The sequence below is a fragment of the Alligator mississippiensis genome, chromosome 8 (genome assembly GCF_030867095.1).
Source record: "Alligator mississippiensis isolate rAllMis1 chromosome 8, rAllMis1, whole genome shotgun sequence".
Lineage (NCBI taxonomy): Eukaryota > Metazoa > Chordata > Crocodylia > Alligatoridae > Alligator > Alligator mississippiensis.
The window spans coordinates 18,761,542-18,787,395 of record NC_081831.1 but is presented as its reverse complement, the minus strand read 5'-3'; the positions used below and the strand labels follow the sequence as shown (position 1 = coordinate 18,787,395).

The window sequence follows — 25,854 nt, the reverse complement described above, 5'->3', positions numbered from 1 at the left end:
GTTACTAAAACCATCCATCTGCCAAATGTCACTTGCTGATAAGAACTGCCCATTTTTAAATCCCCATTTGTAAATAGATGTTGGCTGACATAATTAATGTCTACCACACAACACAATTTGAATTACAAAGTAAAGGCAATTTAAAAATCAGGCTCCACATGATTACCATTGATACTCAGTCTATAAATTCCATAGCCCCAGGAATTATTTAAATTTCAGAAAATGAATGAAAATCAGTACAAGATGTCTGTCAGGAAGAGAGACCAGAAGTGGAGCATCTGAGATAAACTAAGTAGTCTCTTGAGATAAACATTCTTTGGTGCAGTAATACCTATGGCTCCAGGCCACTGTGGGTCTGTAATGTCTCCCATACTGTCAAGGCTGTTATCTGCTATGCCCACTGCCACCTACTCAGAAAAAATCCCCTTAACTGATAAGCACATTATGTTGAGGACCCCTGCTTGTCACTTCTATCTAACTGGGTGGCTTATATGAATGTTATGACACTGAATTGCTGTGTTTTTAAAACCCTGAGTGTATTTTAGTTGGTTGGGATCAGGCCACCATTACATCAGCGTATGGGGTTCATTGAAATGAAAAAGCTTAAAAGTAGCTCATGGCTTACGGAACTTGGAAATGTTTACTGTAAACTGCAGTCTGCCTTGCTAATTAGAAATAATTAGTTAGGATGAAGGAAGACTTTGAACAAACAAGCAGCAGCAAATCTAGAAACACAAATATGGCTGCTCTCTTTTGTGCTAAAATACATTGCTCCATGTATTTCCTAAATACATCTGTACAACAGGACAAATGGGCACTCGACAATAATGCATCAGAGGCAGGAGGAGTGCTTAGCATAGGTCTCACACAGAAGGAGAATCTCAAACAAAAAGAGAAGCTCCATGAATGGGTTTTTTTTCTGTCCTTACCCTATTGCTATGGTTTAAAATGAATTGCATTGGTTTCCTGTGATTCTCCCCACAGAAAAACTGAAAGGAGTCATTTTAGACTTTGGATTTTATTAGATAAAACAAATATCCTTTTATTTTACTGGAAGTAAATGGCACCATGATAGAACAATCAAAAGCTGCTTTCAAGGAAGCAAACAAATTACTGCAAACTACAGACTGGCAGCCAAGCTATACGTAAATAGATCAGATATGTGGTGGTGATATCCGGGTGATAAATTACATTTACCATGCTCCTTTGACCACCTCACCTGCATCCTGCTCACCCTTGAAACTTACATTAACATTCCAAATCTCTCAGCAGTTTCAAACAGCTGGCATTCAACCACCCCGCCCCCCCAACCCCTCCCCCCCAACAAATCCACCCCTTTTTAGAGAAATGTTCCCTTTTTTCTCCCGAAACATGGGGTTTTCCCAAAATTACCATGGGCTGTGGTCTGGGAGGATTGATACTTACTGACAGACTTAATGGTTGGTATCTCAAAGCCCAACAGGACTAGAAATGAAAATGGACAGCCACTAGACCTCCTTTGCAAAGTGCTTTCAGATATATTGCTGAAAAGTGCTTAATAAGTCCAAAATGTTGTTATTACTGGAACCAGGAGGAATCAAATAGATGTGCAATATTAGCTCTTTTCTTTGGAAGTTGTCAAGACACTGGACTTTACAGCTGTGACATCTTAATGTTCATTTTTTTGGAAAATAAAACAAAGGTCTAAACAGGCAGGGAAAAAACAGGTTGATCAAATCCAAAGCCTTTTGAACTAAGCCTGCTTCTTTCTCTCTGTTGAAATATAAAAATTGTAAATGCTGTTTCTAAAATTCTCCTTTTAAGTCCTGAAATGAATCTTAGGAAGCTTCTTAAATTATGGCAAAGGACTAGGGTTACCATACATCCAGGTTTTCCTGGACATGTCCTCTTTTTGGGTCCTCCCATCTCCATCTGGGAGCTTTTTTAAAATGTCAAAAAATGTCCAGGGTTTTGCTTATCATCAAAGTTTTTCCTGGCCCTTCCTGGCTTGCTCTAGCAAGGAGCTGCTTGGGGCTGGTGGGAGCGGGGGGGGGAGAGTAATTGGCAGCAGGGGGAGAGCAATTGGCAGCACACGCACATGGCTGGCATGCAGCCAGGCAGGGTGATGGGAGCAGCCCTGGCAGCTGCATGAAGGTAAGTCTCTGGGGGTGAGGGCTGGAGGACCAGAGCTTGGGTACTCTCTGGTGGGCTGTGTGTGTGGGTGGACATGTGAGGGGGGTAGGTGCCTGCTGGCACTGAGGGAAGCTGTCTGGACATTGGGGTTGCAGCAAGCCAGGGGGGGCGCCTACCCCACCAGTGTGGAAAGGAGGTGGGGCGGGCCCTTCAGAGGCCTGGCTGGCAGCACTGGGGCCAATGCCCTTGCTCATAGGGGCAGGGCAGCCAGGAGACACTGCAGGGCTGGGGGGAGCAAGGGCTTGCAGGTTGGGAGTGAGGGGCACTGGCAGGGCTGTGGCTTGGGAGTGAAGGGCACCAAGGAAGTCGGGAGATTGTGGGTTGGGAGCATCAGGCACAGGCAGTGGCAGAGGGCTGTGGGTCAGGAGTGAGAGGCATCAGCAGGGACAAGGGGGCTGTGTGTTGGAAGTGAGGGGCACCAGCATGGCCTGAGGGGCAGGGTACTGTGGCTCAGGAGTGAGAGGCACCAGCAGGGCTGGGGGAGGCTGTGGCTTGGGAGTGCGGGGCAGGGGTAGGGCACCGGCATATCACTGCTCCCCCCACAATCATATTACTACTGCCCCCCCCCAACAGGTATCCTCTGTTTTAAAAGTGGAAATATGATAACCCTTCAAAAGACCAGCACCATCTTTCAGCAAACCTGAATCATGTCAGTGACATTAGCTGGCCTCTGATGTAAAGAAGCGGGCCTGCAATGGTTAGCCACTTAGCTCTGCAAAGTGAAAAGTGAAAGAAGTTCTGTATTTAATGACTACCTTAGTCCTAGACTAACAGAAACCCTTACAATAATGTGACTACTGTGAGAATAGGAGAGAAAATCCACAATAAAATGTAAACCCAAGCAATACCAGGAAAACTCAGAGTAGCTTTCTTTTCATTAGCTTTCTGTCTGCTCCTCATTGTTCCTCAGCTGGATAATCAATCTTTTTTTAACAAGGTGCAAATGTATTTTCACACCTCTACCTAAAAACTAGGTTAGGTCTGCTAGCTAATTACACATGATTAATGGGTTCCACAACTGTGGCTCTGCAGGTTACAGAGAATAGATGCACATCCATATATAGATGTGCGTATGGGCATGCACATAGAAGCCCTCTTATACAGAGATCAAATTCTGCAATGTGTTAAGCACCTTTAACTCTCATAGGAGCCCTGAAGAACTGAGCTCAAAAGGCAGACCTTTTACCACTAATAATCTACTTTCTTCATAAAAGGGAATGCAGTTTTCGTATTGCAATGCACTGAAGCAGTCAATTCTAAGTCAGAATTCTCCACGATTCTCTCCAAGTGGGTTTCACTGTGTAGGCTCATATTGACCTAATAACACTTCTTTCAATATTGAGAAAACACCCTGGCTTTGCCCAAACTGACTGTGAAGTAAACGCAGCAAATTTAGAACTGGTGCTGTAAAGTTACTTTAAACAAAACCTACCTATAAACATAGGAATCATCATACAGCATCAGATCCAAGGTTGATCTAATGTAATAACCTGCCTCCAATAGTGGCCAAAATTATATTTTAAATTAAATTATCATCTTTTCACCAATAGAGGGCTTTCTAAGAGGTCTGATAGAATTTTCATAACATAAGAAAACACCATCTTTCCTCAGGAGACACAACTGAGGGAATTAAGACAAGATGCCAAATACTAATGTGTGTGATTAAGAAACTTTCAGGCTAATTCTAGTTGAGAGCTATATCATAACCGATTATACAGAGTAGCAATTCAGCTTCATTTCCACAGCCACAAATGTGTACCACAAATGAGGAATAACAAGATGGATTTTGCATGAATTCTGAGTACTCTGGTTTAGAAGACTAGTATTTGAAGTTATTAACAAAGTCTTAAAAATATTACAGTAGTGTAAGAGGGATGTAGTAGCTAAGACAGTCCAGAAATTATGTGAGAAGCAAGGATTTCTTACAACGATATCTTTTCATGGACCAACTATGTAGCTGGGATAAAGTTAGACAAGCTTTTGAATGCAAGGCATTCTCTCTGAGACACGATAAAAAATGCATTGCATTCAAAAGCTTGTCTAACTTTATCCCAACTACGTAGCTGGTTCAATAGAAGACATCACCCTAAGAAATCCTACAACCTACACCCCTGTAAGAAATTCTTGTCTCTCTTAAAAATGTTATGCATTGAAAAAGTAAAGTAGTTGCATTTTACAACTTCATGAGCTCTCTCACGTGAAAAGCAAGAATTTATAAACACTATGTTTACATATTTATCTATTACAGACTGAAAAAATGATTTAAATAATACTAAAATGACTATTTTTTCCTAGTCAAACTTTTTAAGTTTCTCTGGACTATAACGAAATAGTTTTTAGGCTTTAAGATCCTAGCTGGCAGGGAGAACAAGCTCCAATTGTCTCAAAGTTTAGCTGTTGAACAGATCAGTGTTTTACGTGCGATGTAAAAATAGTTCACAGTTACTAAAAAGAAATCTCTGAACTCTGTTCATGAGGAGGAAAAAAGAATATTTACAGTTTAAAAGCACAAATTAAACAATCTACCAATACATCGACATTCTAGGATAGTTTCTGGCATGTGGAGAGATAATGAAGACATAACTGGACTCTGCCAGTAGAAACACCTGAAGTTAAGCCCAATGGTTCTGTTCCGAAAGTATGTAGGTTGTTCCACTGTAGTCCAGATACTAAGGTAGAGCTCTTCTTTGTGCTTTTGATTTCCAGATTTCCTAAGCATGTATTACCTGGGAGTGATGCTTCCTCAGATCCTGCATCTGCTACTAATGGCTTATAAAAGGTAGAATGACAAGACCTTTGCTTATTTCTTTTGCCTTAATGTGGTGTAGTGCTGTAAGGGCATGCTTGCCAACATAAACAAGTCTGTAATAGCTAAGCAGAATATAAGCCAGCCTTTGTAAGTACTGTGCTTCAATGTATATTGCATCAGTAATCACTAAGCCCTATGCTTAAGAGAAACCCATAGTTCTGTTCTCTAGGTTGCTTATTTTTAGCTGCCCCAAATGCAGCAATGCAAATCCTTCCCCCTGTACTCCTCTCCAAGAAAAAAAAATAGTAAGGGATGTATATTTTATACTCACCAGGATCAAGACTGCCAGTAGCTGCAGTCCAGCCCATGATGGGAGGAATGGCACCAACAACAGCCCCCACCCATGTGTTGGCAATGCTCATTCTTTTCATTGGTGTATAACAACATGTGTAGAGGAAAATGTTGAAGGCTCCTAGTGCCCCAGTGAGAGAATTTACTCCCAGTGTCAACAGGGCGATTCCTGGAATTGCACAGGAGGCAGCAAAGGACACAGCAAGGAGTGGACTGTAAAAACCAAAAAACATGGTTAACAGAAAAGCTGACCGCCAAAGAAACTATGCAATCAAAGGCTACATCTGCTCCCCTCATATTGTGTATAGAGTAACAGCTAAACTTAAGGTTGCAAAACTTTTTTCAGTAAAAACAAATCAGTTTCTAGATGCCTGTAACATTTTTTTTAAGGTGAAATTTCTACACTCTACCTTTCAGCTAAAGCAAGCCTTTCTGGAGAAGCTGGCTACAACGGCTTTAGAGTTATAAATGATGGAAATAATTACACTATTTCTTATTCTTGTGACCAGTGCTGAAAATTCAGAAATACCTGAACTGTGTAAATGTATACTATTCTAAGGCTATTAGAATAGGACTCATATAAGCAGGAATAAACATTTTTGATGATGTACCCCAAATGGCTAGAGTTTCCAACCTCAAAGCTGGCTTACATACAGTGCTTAACATGTTTGAGGGAATTTGAGCAACAAAACCAAAATAAGATTTGCTATTTTCTGAAAGCAACAGCAAGTGATCTACAACTTCCTAGGTTTTGTTAGAAGCAAAAGGCTGCAACTGGATTTTCATAAGTCCTATTTTCTAGAAGTCAGATTCAGAGGAGGAAATTGCAAGCTCCTGCCAGTCCCAAATGGAAATTTCTGCAAAAATGACCAGCGGTGAAATGGTTAATGCTGCCATCTAAGCTACCATAATAAACACCCAACATGATTAACAAAGGCTCTTTAACCCATATTTAGACAAACTGTTTTGGTTAGTTCTCAGAACCACATTGCCTATGTCCCAGCACTGGTACACAAAAAAGGGGCCTGTATTTCTGCTGGCCTGATTCAGTTTTATACCATTTTAACTCCTTTTGACCACAGTGGAGACGCACTTCATTTACACTTGTGAAAGAGTTTGAACAAGTTGCTTCACTTTGCTTTTTCTAATGGAAAGGAGCAAACAGAAACTGGGGGGAGGACTATGGAAAGGAGGCGAGTAATGTTAAGTGAGTTTTGGTTTGGTAAACTCTTTACTCCATACTTTAACCAGCAAGACAGGAATAGGAAATTATGTGTTTGCAACATAGCTAAATTAATTCTGGTAACAAGCTTATCTCAACATAACTTGACTCTTAAAACTATGCAACCCTCACCTTCCATTAGCAGGTTTTCATTCAGTATTTTTCATTCTATCCTTAATAGTATACTCTTCTCCTACTGCCAAATCTTTAATACTGAAATATGCACTGCAACCAATGTTCCACACTTTGCTCCGAGAAGTCCCACCAGCAAAGATGAATTTTAATAAGCTGTTGTTATTAAAAAGCCTTAACTGTTCTGTTTTGATTGTTATAACCCTAGTCAGACAAGTCACATCAGACAGAGCCTTTTACAGATTTCTAAAATAATCAGAACCATTAATATAAGCAAGTCTCAAGTTAAAATGTTGGAACTAAGTAAAAATCTGTCTTCAATTTAAAATAAATTAACTGAGCCAACAAACTGAAGAAATGAACACAGATAATACTGCCAGCTCCTAAAATCCAGCAATACATTTTACATTATAAAGTGTAGAGGGAATATACTTATTTCCTTCAGTATTCACAGTTTTTGATAGTTATGAATACAGACAGGATACTGTGTTGTCATCCACTGACAAGATGAAGATTTGCAAATTTTGCTAACGAGATACACTGTTAAAGGACCGTATGGGACTGTGCCCATTAGCTTTATTGGGAACTAGATTCTTTTATTCAGCAAACACCATTTGCATAGTAAATTGCCCCAACACTATGTCTATACATTACACTTTCTTAGCATTTCCCCTGCACATTTAAGAAACCCTGAATTTGGTATAAGCAAATCCAACTCACTGAGTTCCCAAATACAGTAGAATTAGACTGTAAGTTCCTGAATGATACAGTGGTTATATATAGAAATGAACTGGTAGGAAGACAAAGGACCAGCTTCCACCCTCACACCTTGAGGAACTGCTCATTCACTTCTCTTGGTTTCCATGGGCATAAATGAAAACAGAACTTGGCTCAGAGCAATGAACACTGCTCCTCCTAATTAAGAGAGTGGAATCTTATGCATCTCCTCAATTTAAATGAATGCTACATCATTATAAATTGCCACAGGAAATGAAAGTCCAGAAGATACGTGTGTGTATAGTGGTGGGTAAGGTAAAGTGGCTGATGAATAAGCCTGGCATGACAGGATAGATAGTAAGCCTGCTCTTCTAGCACTGTTTGCATGGAGCGGCTCAGCAACAACTATGCTTAGTTCTTGTATCAAAGAAACTATATCCAGCATAACACCCCCATGCCATTTTTCATGTTTTTTGAACCGGTGGATGCAAGAACACCCTGAAGATAAAAACAGGGTCACATTTAGTCTCAGTGGTGGCTGGATCTCTCCTAGTTACAGCATGAGACTGGAATTCAGGGCTCTTGGGTACCATATTGTCTGGCCTCGGGTAAACTGTGTGGCTCAAAGGGTTATCCATGGCTAATTAATATTGGCAAAATGAAGTATAAAACCGAGTACGTCCATCTAGCTTAGTGGTCCTCAATCTTTTTAGACCCAAGGCATTCCTCCATAACTTTTCTGTTTAGCGGCATCCTTGAATGGATCTCATGGCACCCCAGTTAAAAAACACTGATCTAGTTTATGAAGGATTTTTTTGGGGAGGTGATATCTTTCATCAGACACAGTACAAGTTAGACAAGTTTTCAATACAAGACATTCTTCATTGGGTTATTAGTTCTTGAAATTAATTTAGAAACTAGTTAAATACTACAAATGGAGACAAAGGATTGATTAACATGTTTGCTGGTATGAAACACTGGACTTAACAAATAAAGAGGCTTGCATATGCAGGGGGGTAAGAATTTGGGATGTGAATTAATTCCCCAACTCCTGAACCTCATGAAGCCTTGCAGCCACACCAGCTGATGCTCTATAAAGTCTTCTGAGCTTCACCCAGCCTACCTACCTGATGCTTGGGATGATGTCTGACTGGAATGAACAGGGTATAAATTCCTACAGAATGGCTTTTTTTTTTTTTTTTTTTGCTGAATTGTTAGAGTAACAAAATGAAAAATGAAACTCAAAAACCAATATTTTTAAAAAAACGAATATTGGGAAAAGACACTTCCATATGCTAAATTAATTATAAAAAATGAAGCCTAAATTTAAAATTATTAAAATTATGTTTTAAAGTATTAAAAATAAATCAGAACTTTTGTGGTAGAGGCAATATCTTTTATTAGACCAACTAGATAGTTGCAAAACATTTTTTTTTTATTTGCAAGCTATCTAGTTGGTCTAATAAAGGATAATCACCTATACTACAAGAGTTTTGACTGCTTTTGCCTGTAGACTGACACAGCTACAACCTACATCCCTTAAAAATCAACCTACATTTAAACACTATTTTATTGAAGGTAGGTTCCATAAGTAAAAAATTGTTCTGAGTGGCCATTTCACTGACAGCTATACTTTGCTCTATAGATGATATGTAGATAATACTTTAAACTTACCAGTTTAGCGAAAAAAATGTATTCAATTCCCTCTGCACTAACATGACACCATGGCATAAACAGAACATTCCTTACAGATAATCCTTGACATCATGTAAACTAAACAACTCATCCATCTTTCCATATATTTATAACATACTGGTATCTGAGCACCTTGCCAATTTATAGAATAAAGGACTACAAAAAGAGTTGAATCTTTATTTTTAAATTCAGGATAAATCAGGGTTGTTTAGATCTATACTTGTAACAACTTTAAATCTACTTGGCTATGCACAAGCGGTTCTGAACAGCAGAACTCCTCACCCTGCTTGACCCTGAGGCTTCCCTCAATCATAAGCGCTATAGCACCTACTCACTTTCCCAAGGAGACAGCAGACGGCATTGCAAAGAGAATCACTGTTTAGTACAAACTTCAAAATTAGAAGTGGCATGCATTGCATAGCCTTCTTAGCACTTCTGAGATCCAGCCTTGCTTCCTACGAACAAACATGATACCTACACGAGGATGCAGGAAACTGGTTATTCTAAGAATATATTTTGTGACCAGAAGACAGCAAAGTAACTTATAAAATGAGTGAACAAGAGAACAGGACACAAGAAACAAAATAACTTATAAAAGCCAACAGAGTATTAAAATAAGCTATAGACCAGGCTTGTCCAATATACGGCCTGCGGGCCGCCATGAGGCCCGCCAAGGCATTTTCTGTGGCCCGCAGTGCTGTGACAGGAAACGAAAGTAAACATGGTTTACTTTCGTTCCCACCCCTCGTCCCTCCCCCAGCCCCTCAGCAGCTTCCTAATGGCTGCTGAAGGGCTGGGGAAGGGACACGGTTCCCACATGCACCACGTCAGCTTGACGTTGCTGACGCAGTGCATGTGGGAAGAGGAGTAACCATGTGCCTCTCGGGACAGGATGAGCCCAGCCAGAGCAGCAAGGGGCTCAGCTGCACTTTCCCCCTACCTGCACTGGTCAGTCCCGAGCGGCACATGGCTCCGCCACCGCTTCTGCTGGCTGGTGCAGACCCGGCCCGCCTCCTCCCGTCCCTAGCAGCACACGAGGAGCCGACTTCAGCCGTGTACGGCTCTGGATGGGACGGACCCAGTCAGGTCAGCACCAGCCAGGAAAAGCGGCATGCAGCTGAAACTGGCTGCAGGGGACGGGAGGAGGTGGGCCGGGTCTGCACCAGCCAGCAGAAGTGACGGTGGAGCTGTGCGCCACTCGGGATGGGATGAGCCCAGCTGGAGCGGCAGGGGCTCAGCTGCATTTTCCCCTGCCTGCATCGGTCAGTCACGAGCTTCACACGGCTCTGCCGCCGATTCTGCTGGCTGGTGCCAACCTGGCCGGCCTCCTCCCATCCCCAGCAGCACATGGGAAGCTGACTTCAGCTGCATACTGCTCTTCCTGGCTGGTGCTGACCCGGGTTGGGTGGGGCAGCATGCGGCTGAAGCTGGCTTCCCACGTGCTGCTGGGGACGCCCGGCTGGGTCAGCACTGGCCAGCAGCAGCGGCAGTGGAGCCTCCTGCCTTTTGGGACCCATGGGCACAGGTAGGGGGAAAGTGCAGCAGCACATGGGGAAGCCACCACTTGATAGGGGACGGGATGGGCTGGCCAGGCTGCACCAGGGACAGAAAGCTGTGGCTGAGGCCCCTGCAGCTGTGCTGTATGCCCCTTTAAGACTGAAAAATATGCTCAAGAATAGAGCATGAACGATCTGGGCTCCAACGTAAATTTGGAGCAGGTAAAAAGCTTTGTAAAAATACTGTCCAGTGTTTGGATTGTGTTTGCTTCTGTTTCTCGTTGTGCAGGATTGGGGGTTCAACTTGTTACTACTTGTTAAAGATGTGTTACTAACAAGTTATTAATTCAATAAAAGTAAATCTTCTTGAAGATTATTCTCAAAAATGCCCATATTTTGTTGCTTTGATTAGTTTCCACTCTGGTTGATATCTTTTCCACATCTGATCTGTCAACTTGCATTATGCTTCTTTCACTCATTGAGAAGTGAGTAGAAGCAAAATTGTTTATTTTAGTCAAGTGTTTGGTATTATTTCATTCTTGCTTTTAAATTGTTTTTATTTTGGATTTTAAACCACATTTCCAGACCCATTTCATTGTCACTTCCTGCAACTTCATTGGTGTCAAAGGTCATGTGACATCACTTCCTGATATGATACCACTTCCTGTGAGGTCTTTGAATATGGTTCACTGGTCCACTGGGTGATAAAAAGTTCGTGATCCAGCCCCACATTCAAAAAGGTTGGACACCCCTGCTATAGACAGAGCAATGCCCGCACACCTCTCTCCCCCTCCAGCAATATCTCACCTTAGTCTTCCCTGCTAAATGCCTGTCCAAATAGGAAGGGCTTACAATGCTTCCAGCCTCAGGCTCTGGTGGGCCTCAAGGGGAAGGGAGCTCCAGAGTCGAGAGGCAACTACTGAGAATGAATTCCCATGTTTTCACCAAGAGAATTTAGTATATTGATGGCACCTGCAGGAGGCTGCTCTTGGTTGACTTACGTTGGAGGGGGTCTCATGAGGATTACTTGATACTATTCTAACATCCTCAGGTGGGACACATTACATCAGCAGTTATTATTATTGTTCACAGGTACTTGAAATGTATTGCTTCTAGCCATCCAGCAAGTATTGCATTTTCTACTTCTCAACAATTGCCTAATAAACTGTATGGATTATATTGATATTTCCACAGCTGGTATCTTCTTCAGCCCATTAAATGCTTGTTTAATGTACTTTTCTAAAAGGAGCAATCAGCACTTTGTTCAAATCTGACACAACCTTAATTTAAAATGAGAGCAGTATCCTTCAGGCAACTGATAATAACCCACGTAATGTCAAAACTCCTGCCTCAAGTCTTTAAAAAAAGTCACAAAATAAATAGCTTGATTATAAAGAAAAGGGCTCAATTTTTGTTAGTGCTACGGACAATTTTCAAGTAAAGGCCTAATATTTAAAGCAGAAACCCTGGAGGTAGCAAGCATCTGAAGAACACCCCAACTGGCTCTCTCTCTAAATTCATTCTGGGTCATTAACATGGAACAGGCACTGCATCAATGAAGCATCTGATATACTATCAGACTACAGTTATCAAAGTGTCATTGTTGGCACTAGTATTTGAAAAGTGTGTGCATGTGTGTCAGTGAGAGAGAGAGAGGGGGAAACTTTAAATGAAAGGCAGTGAAGCCATACTTTGAAAAATGACTGTGTAAAAATGACAGATTTGGATTCCAACTGCACATCCACTTGGTGTATAAGAGCCAAATGATGATTTTTCTAACTGCTTTCAAACTCAGCCGGAGATCTGATAATTCAGCTATGTTCTTTCTGCCCCTCAAACTACCAGCACTTATAAAGATACTGCAAGCTGGAGTTGGGTGACTTTTGCTGATGATGCATGAGACAGAACAGAATTCAGCTCGCTCTCTCACTGATATGTTAGTTCTGCAAGGCTAATGAATAAAAGCAAGTTCTTATCTGGGATGTGGGCAGATATGAGTCAAAGACACACAGCTCAATCCTTAGGGCAGATCTTTGGGCTTCCCATGATCCTTGGGAGTTGCTGGGGACAAAATTAAGCCCTAGCTCAAATCAGAGCAATTTAAGGAATATTTCAATTAATGTTTGTTTAATGGTGATAGGTGGGCAGAGTTCAAACACACTGGGAAAAGGGCTGGGCAAACTAAACACCATTCAGGAATTCACTTTTGCTTGGGAAATTATTCAGCTGCTCATTTAGGACAGCTTTATATTTGGAAAGGTGGCCAAGGATCCATTTTGGAAAGTGCACCTGTTGACTACGAAGCTCCTTTTTTAGGGGACAATGGGAGGCCTTTCTAGTTATAATCACACTACGAAAAAATGCCAAGAAACTGTGTTCTAAGCAAATTGCAAATCTAAAATATTGAGCATCTTCTATGTGCTATGCAAACTGAAAGAAAAATCAGAAGCCAGCTAGGCTGCCCCGCTTCTCCTTCTTCTCCACTGTAAATGCGTAACACACCCAAAATGCACCAATATTCGACTCTGAGCATGTTGTGGTGTATGTAGAAGTGGAGAGAATAATCAAACAGCATTCACAAGCCAAAGAAACCTTGCTGATATTTATTGCCAGTAGAGCTCCTCTGAGGCAGCTCTCTTTCAAGTGCACTCCAACAACAGGGCCCAAGAGAAGAGGGGCTTACTCTTCTATTCATGCAACTCAGAGCTGCCACTGACGCAGTGGGGTTCCAGACACTGTCAATCATCCTGGGGAGAATCACTCAAGGATAGCGCACTGGTGAGAGTGGGAGAACAGGGAGCAGGCAGGAGGGAATCCCATGTGAGTGAAATTCAGGCTCCTATGCCATATGCAATTGGTAGGCATTCACTTGGAACCCTACATATCATGTGTGGTAGATGGTGACTTTAGAAAATGATGCACCCCCTCCCCCATAACTCACATGTGGTTGCAAGGTCTTTGAATCCAAGGAGCTTATTTAGATGAATTGATTATATTTTTATGGCTGTATTTTTTTTCAATTTTAAGTCAGGACTCCTGGGTTCTAGTCCTTGTTCTGCTACTAGCAGCATGCCCTGAACAAAGTTTATCTTTTCCTCCGTGCAATTAATGCATTTATGTGCTTCATAACAGCACTGGCACCTTAATTAATGGAAATAAAAATTCCTCATTCCCAGACCTCATCAACATATACTTTCTACACAATAATTTTAGGCAACACACTTTGTGAAGAGGACATGTACAAAGTTATCACCTTGACTCAAGTTAAAATTATTACAATTTAAAAAAAAAAAAAATCAAGAAATGACCGAACTTTCAAACAATTAAGAAAAAATGTGTTTGAAAAAAATCAAGAAATGAGACTGTTAGCTTTTTAAAAGAATCTTAAAAACTTAGAATTAAGGATCAAATCTCAATCCTTCTTCCCTCTCCCCACCATCTCACATACATATTTTATACATGCATACCCTGTATGGATTCTGAATAAACGCATTCATGTGATTAGCTGTTATATGTAACGCGTGCTTAGACACTATGTAAATATGTAAAGGAGCTTATTTTTTGACCCTGTGTTAATGGGCAACTGTGCATGCAAAGTATATTTGCGTAAGAGTAAGCTTGAATTTAAGTGCCCATTTGTGCCTGCTTGCATATTTTGCAGATGAAATGTAAGTGCTTATATTTGAAAATGCAAATACAAAACCAACCATAAAAAGTAATAAAACAAGTTCCTCTTCCTCCCTTGCTTGCCAAAACCAAAACAAAAAAGCCCTCTGCACACACATTAACCCATTTCTAAAAGGGAAATAAAACTGTGCCCCTTTTTAATCCCTTTATGAGGTATACAGAACACCTTAAAGGATGTTTCTAAGTTGATTTTCTAAATCAAACATGTTATTTGGATTGTAGTAGCTCACAGATGTCTCAGAGAAGACTGGGACCCCATTGTGTCCAATATCTTACAAGTTCAAAGACAGACAACTCTTATTTGGAAGTGCTTCTATCTAAACTAGGGGCGGTCAAACTACGGCCTGCGGGTCAGATCTGGCCCGCAGCAGGTCCATTGGTCCCGCCTGGCCCATGCACCGTCCATCCATGGTGTGTTCTGCCGCCCCCCTGAGCATGCAGTAGGGCTGGGGCGATTCCACGGCTGGACTGCCTTCCTAGGCAGTCCAGGTGGTGGCAGCTCCCTTTTGCTGCCGCCACCCCCCAGCCCCACGGTACCAGTGGGGACCCACACTGCACAGCCCCGACCCTGTGTGCCCCGAGCCTGCTCTGCTTGCCCGCTCAGGCTCAGCAGTGGCAGCATGGGACAGAAGCTGCTGCTCAGTGTGGGGTAAAAGTGTCCCCTTCCCCTCACTACTGCTAGTGCTTCCTGATGTAGCCTCCTGAAGCCTGTGCTGGGCTACCCTGTGTCTATGCTGTGTCACTGCCTCAGGGCTTCCCGTCGGGGCAATGGTGGCAGTGCAAAGCATATTCAGCGCAGCCCGGAGGAGTGCAGGCCAGGAAACTACACCAGGAAGTGCCAGCAGTGGTGAGGGGCCACTTTTCCGCAAGTGTTAAGCACCCGCTTCTGTTTCACGCTGTCGCTGCTGAGCCTGGGTGGGCGAGCCCAGAGCAGGCGCAGAGTACACGGGGTAAGGGCTGTGTGCATGGGTCCCTGCCAGTACCACGGGGCTGGGGCTGGCAGTGGCAGCAGCCGCAAGGAGCCGCTGCCACCTGGGCTACCTAGGAAGGCAGTCCAGCTGCAGAGCCGCCCCAGCCCCGCTGCGTGCCCAGGGGATGGCAGGATGCGCCACAGGTGGGCAGTAAGGAGTGGGCTGTGCCTGTGTTCCAGATGATCTCTCCGACAGGGTTGAGTCCGGAGTGGGAGTGGGGCACACTGGGGCTGCGCGCTGCTGGCGGTGGCAGTGGGGTGCCACTGGGTGCATGGGCTCCAGGCTGTTGCACAGCAGGGACTGAACGATTCAGGGGAGTGTGTGTGGGGGACTCCCATGCACACACCACCATACCTGCAAACCCCACAACCACACCCTCCCCACACACAATCACACACCCTACAAACACTGCACCCATCCACACCCGCACGCCTCTGGGGGGAGCTCACTACTACACTCACACACCCCACCACCCACATGCACCCACCCCCCCAGCCATCTGCCCCCTCCAAACATCCCACAACCCCCCACAAACCCCTTACCTACCCACAACCCCCCACAAACACCCCCCACAAGCTGCCCATACCCCCCACCTACAACCCCCCACCCTTCTATACCTTCCCACAGTATACAAGAGTAAGACTTCATTTTGAGCTATTATGCAATCACCTCTATGTGCGCAACAAAACACACACATCAGGACAATTAAAAAAAAAATACAATTAAAATATGCTATTATCAATGTTTGATTTTTAGTATATAATTTTTTTTTCCTGTTCCAAGATGGCAAACCCCTTTCTAAAAAGGAGTACTTCTGGGGTCAAGGGGAGAGACTTCAGGTGGCAAAGTCCAGAGGTTATGGGGGGCGGGACTTATGATCTCAAGATGGCAACCAGGGGGCGGGGCACTTGTCAAGGGGCAGGGCTACCCTTGCAGCCCTCAATAGCTTGCCAGATCTCGTTAAGTGGCCCTCCACCTGAAATAATTGCCTGCCCTGATCTAAACAGACAAGACAGACAAGCTAAGAGAGAAGCAGAGAGGTCAAGTGACTTGCTTATGGTCACACAGCAGTTCAGTGCCAGAACACTTCCAGTCTCTACTCCAGTGCCCTATTCATGATACCACACTAGAACTCAACAACACAATTAAGCTCTACATACCCTGTATTTCCTGAGAGGTGTTATGGACAAATGGAGAATTGAGATGGTGTTTTCAATGATGTCACAAAGAGCTTTTGTTTTTACCTCCCATTGATTTATTTTTGGTAACACCTATTTAACTCAAATTCCTAGAAAAAGACGACTGTTAAAGATTCAACATATCTGCACCTTTAACTACGGGCACAGAATGTTCATGCACTTATTCAAAAACCTGAAAACTCCCCCAGCAAAACCACGGAACAAGAAGCTTTACCTCCCCAATGCTTCATAATGTGAAAAAAGAGTACAGTTCCAAAGACTTGTTCTTCATCTTTTATCTTTTAAAGGGGAGGAAGGAGGACCCGGGCAACTATAGGCCAGTCAGTCTCACCTCCATCCTTGGTAAAATCTTTGAAAAAATTATCAAGGCTCACATTTGTGAGAGCCCGGCAGGGCAAATTATGCTGAGGGGAAACCAGCACGGGTTTGTGGCGGGCAGATCGTGCCTGACCAATCTAGTCTCTTTCTATGACCAGGTTACGAAACGCCTGGACACAGGAGGAGGGGTGGATGTCATATACTTAGACTTCAGGAAGGCCTTCGATACGGTATCCCACCCCATACTGGTGAACAAGTTAAGAGACTGTGATGTGGATGACTACACAGGCCGGTGGGTGGCAAATTGGCTAGAGGGTCGCACCCAAAGAGTCGTGGTGGATGGGTCGGTCTCGACCTGGAAGGGTGTGGGCAGTGGGGTCCCGCAGGGCTCGGTCCTTGGACCGATACTCTTTAATGTCTTCATCAGTGACTTGGACGAGGGAGTCAAATGTACTCTGTCCAAGTATGCAGATGACACAAAGCTATGGGGAGAAGTGGACAGGCCGGAGGGCAGGGAACAGCTGTAAGCAGATCTGGACAGGTTGGACAAGTGGGCAGAAAACAACAGGATGCAGTTCAACAAGGAGAAATGCAAAGTGCTGCACCGAGGGAGGAAAAATGTCCAGCACACCTACAGCCTAGGGAATGACCTGCTGGGTGGCACAGAGGTGGAAAGGGATCTTGGAGTCCTAGTGGACTCCAAGATGAACATGAGTCGGCAGTGTGACGAAGCCATCAGAAAAGCCAATGGCACTTTATCGTGCATCAGCAGATGCATGACGAAGAGGTCCAGGGAGGTGATACTTCCCCTCTATAGGGCGCTGATCAGACCGCACTTGGAGTACTGCGTGCAATTCTGGGCGCCACACTTCAAGAAGGATGCGGATAACCTGGAGAGGGTCCAGAGAAGGGCAACTCGTATGGTCAAGGGCCTGCAGACCAAGCCCTACGAGGAGAGACTAGAGAAACTGGACCTTTTCAGCCTCCGCAAGAGAAGGTTGAGAGGCGAGCTTGTGGCTGCCTATAAGTTCATCACGGGGGCACAGAAGGGAATTGGTGAGGATTTATTCACCAAGGCGCCCCCGGGGGTTACAAGAAACAATGGCCACAAGCTAGCAGAGAGCAGATTTAGACTGGACATTAGGAAGAACTTCTTCACAGTTCGAGTGGCCAAGGTCTGGAACGGGCTCCCAAGGGAGGTGGTGCTCTCCCCTACCCTGGGGGTCTTCAAGAGGAGGTTAGACGAGTATCTAGCTGGGGTCATCTAGACCCAGCACTCTTTCCTGCTTATGCAGGGGGTCGGACTCGATGATCTATTGAGGTCCCTTCCGACCCTAACATCTATGAATCTATGAATCTCTTTTTTTTGAGGCAAAAAACATATCAAGCCACTTTTTTTACATTGAAAGGAAGCTATAAGGTACACACTCATTTTCATCTGCTTATCACTTTGTTGACATCAAATGTCCCTCCCCATTTGAAAGGTGTAAACCACAGCTTTTAATAATCAAATCATAAAATTACATGCTTTTTGCAAGATCAAAAATATGCCTGTTTCACCTGATGAGATTTCTGCTTTGTTCATTTGAGGTACAGTTTCCATCATAAGTGTCACATTTATTTCCCTCAGAGCTGTAATTTGTTTGCTGCTGCCGAAAGAAACAATGCTAAATTATCATTGACTTCATAATGCTGTATGGTGACAGGTAAATGATACTGAGACAATAAAGGTGAGATTGATGGTTCAGATTAATCTCAATATTGCTATTCTAGATGAGAATTTCATCTGCATATGACACTGTCAAAACAATTTATTGTAATAAGAGGGCCAGTCTTACACATGAGGTGCAATACATTCTGCTACCAGTCATTTCATCATGTCTTAAAATAGAAGAGATACACAGAAGTGCCAAGCATGAAGGCTATTTGAATGTTTCAATCCTTCAGATGTTGTGAATTAGCACCATAACCCATTTTCTTCTTTTATTTTGTATTTATGAGAAAACACTATCCTCAAGAGAGAATAATCGGCTATTGCAAGACTCCCAAAGGCCAGTATGTTTTCTGGAACCACGTATCAACTTGAACATAAGCACCAACCTCAAGTATTTAAAGTATTCAATAAATGAAGATGCACCATACAAGCCCTCTCCTCTGATTCTCATCAGATGCAAAGCTGCCTTAAGTGACAAAGTAGAATAATACAAAGACTGCTTCATCACAAAACTGCCTAATGCAGGCTAGAAAATCGGATCCCCTATACTGGTATATAGAGGCTTTGCTGGTCTCTAGGGTAGCTCCTGACTTCCTGCTGCTCTGACACAGCAAGCACTCAATGGCTGCCCACAACCAGCCCCAACTTTGAGGTAGAAACTGTGACTGCCATGCCTAGCCATATGCTATTCAGAAATAACATAGGCATGCTCTCTGGCTGGAGAACTGCAAATTAGCCAAGGAAGAATTTAAGAAGTGAAGCACCCTGAAGCTCCTAAGCTTTCTCTAGCAGACTGCTAAGTCTCCTATGGAGATCAGTTTAAGAAGTGAAGAAATGGCATGGGTTGCCAAAAGCTGCACCAAACAATCCCCCACATACCTACATTGATGGGAGATGAAGACGACAAACTGATAATTTTAGGAATAAGACAATTACAACAGAAATAAGATATGTAGAAGCCTCTCTGTTCCTACACCTTAGGTCAGGAGTATTCAAATCCTGGCCAACCCGTACTGTGTAATCTGGCCCATGGGGCTCCCCAAGGATCTTGTGAGGAGCTTTGGGGGCTGTGGTTCTGCAGACCTGATTAGGTGCCCAGAGTGGCACAGGGCCTGATCCTAGCATCCAGGAGCCAGGCTGGGCCCCGGATCCTGATCCCAGCCAGCAGGGGGTGGTGCAGAGCCCTGGAGCCCGATTCCAGCCAGCTGGGGGCAGCATGGAGCCCTGCACTGCTTCCACCTGGCCAGGATCAGGCTTCCTACACTGCAACCCCTCCCCCCACCCCTAGCCAGGATTGGGCTCTGGCAGGGTGGAAGTGGCACAAGACCTGGGGCCTGATCCTGGCATGTAGAAGTGACATGGGGCCTGACCCAGCCCATGGACTGGCCCAGTGCCATGCATCTGGTCTGTGGTGTCCAAAAAAAGTGAGTACCACTGCCTTAGAAAATGAGCAACGTTAAGTCAGCATATGTGGCTGACGAAGACTTTTGTTGTATTACCGTGGAAAGCACGTTTGGCTGCAAGTTGCAAGATCTTCCTTTTAAGTAGCACCGGGTCACCATGAAAGGATTTTTGAGGGAAGGCTAAGAAAGCACTTGTATAACTTCTAACCTCAAAGTAACAAACATAGCATTCAAAACCAGTCACTAATCACGACAGACAACTGAATTATGGCAATCCACCAACAGTAAAATTAAATTCTAACTTTTTTGCACAAATCTTTTTGGACTTTAGTAATAAAAACCATATTCACTACACTGTCAGCTACAAAAGGAGTACAGTAATAACAACAATAATAATGGAAACAAACTGGAATAACATTCTGTAGACCAGCAGCTTTATCATTTTTTCAAAGCTGAAACTTTTAGATATGCAAAATCAAAATCCTATGGGTCTGGCAGCGAAATAATGTCTGATATAAAACAATCCAAACTCAAACCCAAATTTAAAGTGATTATACAATTATGCATTATAAGCTCCTCTTAGTAACAGTTACACACTGTACTATAAAACACTTAAGCACCATGCAGTGACAAATATTTTTTACATTCAATTACAATTTTAATCAGTGATTTGTTTAGTTTCTAAAGACAGATATTTCTTCCTAATTAAAAGGAAAAAATAGCTTTTAGTGTTGGCAGATGGGATTTATTGCTACAAGAACACATTCTTTCATTGCTGGTGCTTATGTACCTCTTATGTAGTATCAATCACAGGCTTTACTAAACACAGGGAAGTTGCTCTGTCTCTCTTAATGTCACCGTTCATGGTTCCAGTGCAATTCTATATTATGAAAGATTTGAAAAGCTACTGATTGAGGTCTGATCTTGCAAAGAAGCAGAATTTCATTAAACTAAACAGTATCTATCAATAAGCTAAAATAGCACTATTTTAAGAAATATTTGTGTAGACTTTGGGAAAAATCCTAATAGATATTCATTTATTCTCTCATTCAGTTGTGCAAAAAGGTTCATGACTCATGATGTGGACTGGAGGATGATTTATTTTAAAGCCAAAATGCAAAACCAAATTACAGTTTTAATTGAGAACACAACCCTTCCCCCTACTTCCCCATCAACTCAGGGCATCAGAATATGCATTATTTTCTCATTCCTGCCTTAAATTTGAGGGAAAAAACCTTTTAAAGAGGGATAAGAGACAGCAGAAACTGGTCAATGCCTTTGACCAATTATTTAACTTCCTCCACAAATGTAAAGCAGCAGTGTCATGGCTCCATCAATATATATCATCTCCTTAATCTCGAAGTCCTAATAATTGGACTCCATAAATTCTGGTGTAGAATCTCACTGAAAATATGGCTGCAAAATTTTTACGTCCAGTTTGCACTGCAAGACCCAGCTACAGCATTACCATCTTCTGACCCAGCTACAACGCTGTTGCAGTCTGTAACGTAACTGGAACTTGACATGTGGTCCAAGTTAGCTGAACTTCTGCTCTATATCACAGTGACAAGATGGTTGGGGTCTTAGCTTTCATTGAAGCACTAACTTAGGTTTTGAGAATGTAACAATTTAAGGTTCCCAAGGAGTAAAACTATAATGCTACAATGAAGAGCTGAAAAATTAATTAAAATAAATTATATGCAACAGGGAGGAATGATCCACACAAAGGGCATAAAAATTACTATGAAACTTCTAAAAGGCCCAAATGACTTAGTGTTTAAAGACATTTATACACAGAAATCAGACTACCATTATAATACTGTGTCTTCTGATAGAGTTTACAGACCCAAATGTCTTCCAAATAGCACTCTGAAGTGCAAGGATTTATAAATAGGTCTTTTTTGAGCCACTAATACCTTTTTTGTGTTTAGGCTTGAACAAAAGCTTATCGGGACCAACCTGCAACTGGTTTTGACTGACATCTGGCCCAACTGGCAGGGAAGGGGGATTTTATACTGAGTGACACCTTTATGTTACAAAACATTTAAAATGCTGAGAGTGTGGCATTACATAGTCCTGCAGTGGATAAACATACACATTTGGCTGAAACCCGATACAGAGTTGTTTTCTTGATTTTTGGCTTTAAGTTTCCAACTGAGCCCTTGCTTTACTATCTAATAGATTTGTTCAGAAGTGTACTTATTGTAAATAAATACAGGCTAGGATAAATATCCTGTGTCTGTGTCAATTCATTTCTCTCCCAATGAGGAAATAACCCATGCATGGAATCCAAGCCTTCCTGTCATGGCAGTATATAGCTGTTGTTTAAAAATGTAATTGACACTGTATTTTAACCAAATTGGAGGCAATTAGCTTCCCCAGATCCTAAAGAATCTGAGCTGCAGATGTTCCGTCTCCTTTGCCAGAGTGAGCAACTTTAAAACGATCATAAACAAACAAGCCTAGTCTAAAAAAGCTATTTCAATCTAAAAGGGACACATCTCTCTTTTTTACGCTTACATAACTCAAAATTGGCTCTATCGATTCTGCTGAAAGTTTCCACAAACATGTTCAGCTTGGGCTAAGACAAAGCATAAGGGATTTCAACTCAAAAGCAAATTCTGAGAATACAATAACTGGAATGTTTCTAGAGCTTTATATTATGGCACAGAACCTGCTCATATTTGTACCAGTGTAGCTACATACAACTGATGGCAGGATTAGGTTTTCTGTTGTCCTGAAAATAATGAGATTCTGTAAGGATACAAGTGTTTGCCTGTAAAGGTCAGAGAGAAGAGTCGGGACCACAAAGAACATAAATCTGGGATGAGGTTATTATCACACAAGTTTAAGGAGACTTGCAGTTACTTGCATTTGACAAAGAAATTCACATCCTTATGCTGCCGGTCCTTTGTTATTAAACAGAAACTGCAATTGGCCTTGGCACTTTATATGATATAAAACATTAACAATCAAAAAGGGCCCATACTTATAAAGTGTTTATGTTCTTATTACATTTGCTATATACACCAGAAAACTAATCATAACAATTCTTAGCAACCCTGCAGCGGGTTAGTGTGTTCCTAGTTATATGTCTTTGTTAGGTAAGAATGATAGGGTGAGTAATATTCACAGCTCCCCTGCAGTCAAGAAAATGTAAATATTTTTTCTGAAGTGCTTACAAGCCAAACCTACAGTAAATTTGAAAAATAGCCTCCATAATATTTAAACTACATCCTGGTCCATAGCCTAACATAATGGCAACTAAATAATACATTTATTTAGTCTAAAACTTTCAATCTTCTATTCATTTAAAAACCAGAAGATAAACAACAGAATGGGTAATATATCTTCACAGAAAAGTGAAATGGATTTGGAGTGATTACAGGATAGGAACTGGTATTTTGGAAGTAATGAAGAAAAGTCTCATTAGGCTGATGATGGCACAGAATTCTGCAGTGAGAAAATATTTATCATCTTTTTCTAACACAAACTGGGAGATAAGTTGGACGGTCACTAGAAGACTTAACATGAATAGAATCACAAACTGTAAGTACCTTCAAGGGAACAAACTAAAATAAAGGAAGGGAATTAATCACTGTATCAAATGTGGTAGGACAAAGAGCAAGTACCTGAACTGAAGGAAAACCTTGACTCTAGAACAGGGGCAGGCAATTATTTTGAGCAGAAGGCTGCTTACTGAGTTTCAGCAAGCCATCAAGGGCCGCATAACAGGCAGCCCAGGGCAGATTAATATTAATTTTCTAAAATTTTTAGGGGCCACGCGGGCTGGATAGAATGGCCTGGCGGACCACATCTGGCCCCCGGGCCGCGTTTTGCCCACCCCTGCTCTAGAACATTATTAGCTGTAGGAGCAATTTAACTGTTGAATCTGATCATACTGCAACTGAAGCAAATTATCTCCTCTCACACTAAGTACCACCTCTAATTTCATGCATGTATTATTCTTCACTTCCTGTCTTAAAGTATTGTGTAGTGTTCTTTAATCATAGAAAACAGTGCTAGAAGAGACCTCAAAGAAGTCATCTAGTTCAGGTGTTTGCAGCTTTTGTAACCACATCTCTTGCTGCAGGCTGTAAATCTTTGTTTCCCCCACACTTCCCCTCCCCTACCCTCCACCCCTCAAGCACCCAAGCTGCTTGTGCTTACCCTCATTGCAGATACGCAGGCCCATTGCAATGAGGGTAAGTGCAGACACAAGAGAGCTGCAGGGAAGGCTGCAGATGGGGACACTGGAAGGGACAGGAAGCCTGGAGTAGCTGCATTCTGCCCAAACCCCTGTGCTGTTCTGAGCTGGGTTGGACCTTTGTGTGTCGAACCCTGATCTAGTCCAATCCCATGTTCAAGGTAGAATCATCCTTCTTTAAATTATCCAAGAAAAATGTTTAGGCATTTGTAGTGTTGGAGTGATGAGGTCAGTTGGTCAGACCTGAAGAATGCACTGCATTTGAAAGCTTATCTAAACCTAATCTCAACCATGCAGTTGGTCTTATAAAAGACATCACCCACAAAAATCCTTTCCTGCATTTACAAACTTCCAGTGACAGATTCCACAACCTCTCTGGGTCATCTGTATAGTACTTAACAATCCTAATAAAAAGTTATTCCCAACGTTCAGCCTGAATCTTCCTTACTGCAATTTCAGCCCATTGCTTCTTGTCTGCAGATGACTAGATGACCATCATCCTTTTTATAAGCTTCTTAGTTTTCAAAGACAGTTATCAAATTCCATCCTCAGCCTTCTCTCCTCCAGACTAAATAACTCCAGCTCTTCCATCCCTTTCTCATGCATCATATTTTCTAGACCTCAAATCATTTTTGCTGCTGTCCTCTAGTTTCTTCGTAATTTGTATACATTTTTCTTGAAGTACAGTGCCCACAAACTCCAGGTAAGACCTCACCAGTGCTGTACAAAGTAGAAGAATCACATCCTGTGACTTGAATACAATTCCTTTTTTTGCCACATTATTAAATCCGACTCATATTCAGCTTGTGGTCCTTTTCTGTAATACTGAAGCCTAGCCAGTCACTCCTCATTTTGCATTTGTGCATGATAGGTCTGTTCTAAGTGTAGCACTTTGCAGCTGTACTAAGCAGAAGTAAAAGTTATTACTAAGGGGTGAGTGTCAAGGCACTATTGCCACATATAATCAAGAGCAAGCTAGATTAAAATATCTGTATGGGAGATCTGTAGGCAGGGAGTTGTCTAGAAAAAGGCAGATGATGAGACTGATGAACCAAGTTCAATTTATTGTTGTGCTTTCTATATTATAAAATTATCATGTATGAATATGATTGTGAAGAGTTAGATGGCATGAAGAGCCTGGGGACCTAGATAAAAATTCAGTAAGGAGAAGCAATAACAGAAATCTTAGCAATGTCCTCAGGGAGAGGACAGAACAGACGGTCAGATACCTGAAATGTTTATACATTAATGTGAAAAGCACAGGAAACAAACAGGAATAATTTGAGGTCCTAGTGCAATCACAGAATTATGGTGTAATTGGGACTACAGAGACGTGGTGGGATAATTCACATGACTGGAGTATGGTCACAGATGGCTATAGTTTGGTTCAGGAAGGAGAGATGGGAAAAACACCCCACCCTAATCAAAGCATCCTGCCAGGGCCTGGCCATGCCCCCCTCAGCTCAGCACTGTGGCAGGGAAGGGAGGGCTGCTCTAATGCCCCCCGGCTTCTGGCCTGAGCCACTGCAGGCATATGCCTGTGTTTCTTCAGTTCAGAGGGGATGTCTGTGCAATTACAAACCAATTCAGACTAGCCAGGTTAGACTAACCTGCAAAGATTGAATCAATTCAGGCTCAGGCTTTTTGTATGTCTGTTCCTATCCTGAAAGGCATGTCTGAGGGGAAAAGGAATCCAGGAGAGCTGGCTGTACTTCAAGGAAGCTAATTTTAAAGATGCAGAAGCCAACTATCCTGATTGGAAAGAAGAATGGGAAGTGCAACAGGAGAACAGCCTGGCTAGATGGCAATCTCCTTAACGAG

General features: G+C 42.6%; 1 protein-coding gene across 1 annotated transcript in view; it reads right to left on the bottom strand.

The window, feature by feature from the left end:
- LOC102572017 (protoheme IX farnesyltransferase, mitochondrial) overlaps positions 1-25,854 on the bottom strand; it is a 159,921-nt gene that overhangs the window by 12,263 nt on the left and 121,804 nt on the right. The window contains exon 7 of the mRNA XM_014595633.3: positions 5,253-5,485. Coding sequence (XP_014451119.2) covers positions 5,253-5,485 — 233 coding nt within the window. The remainder of the gene's footprint in view (positions 1-5,252; positions 5,486-25,854) is intronic.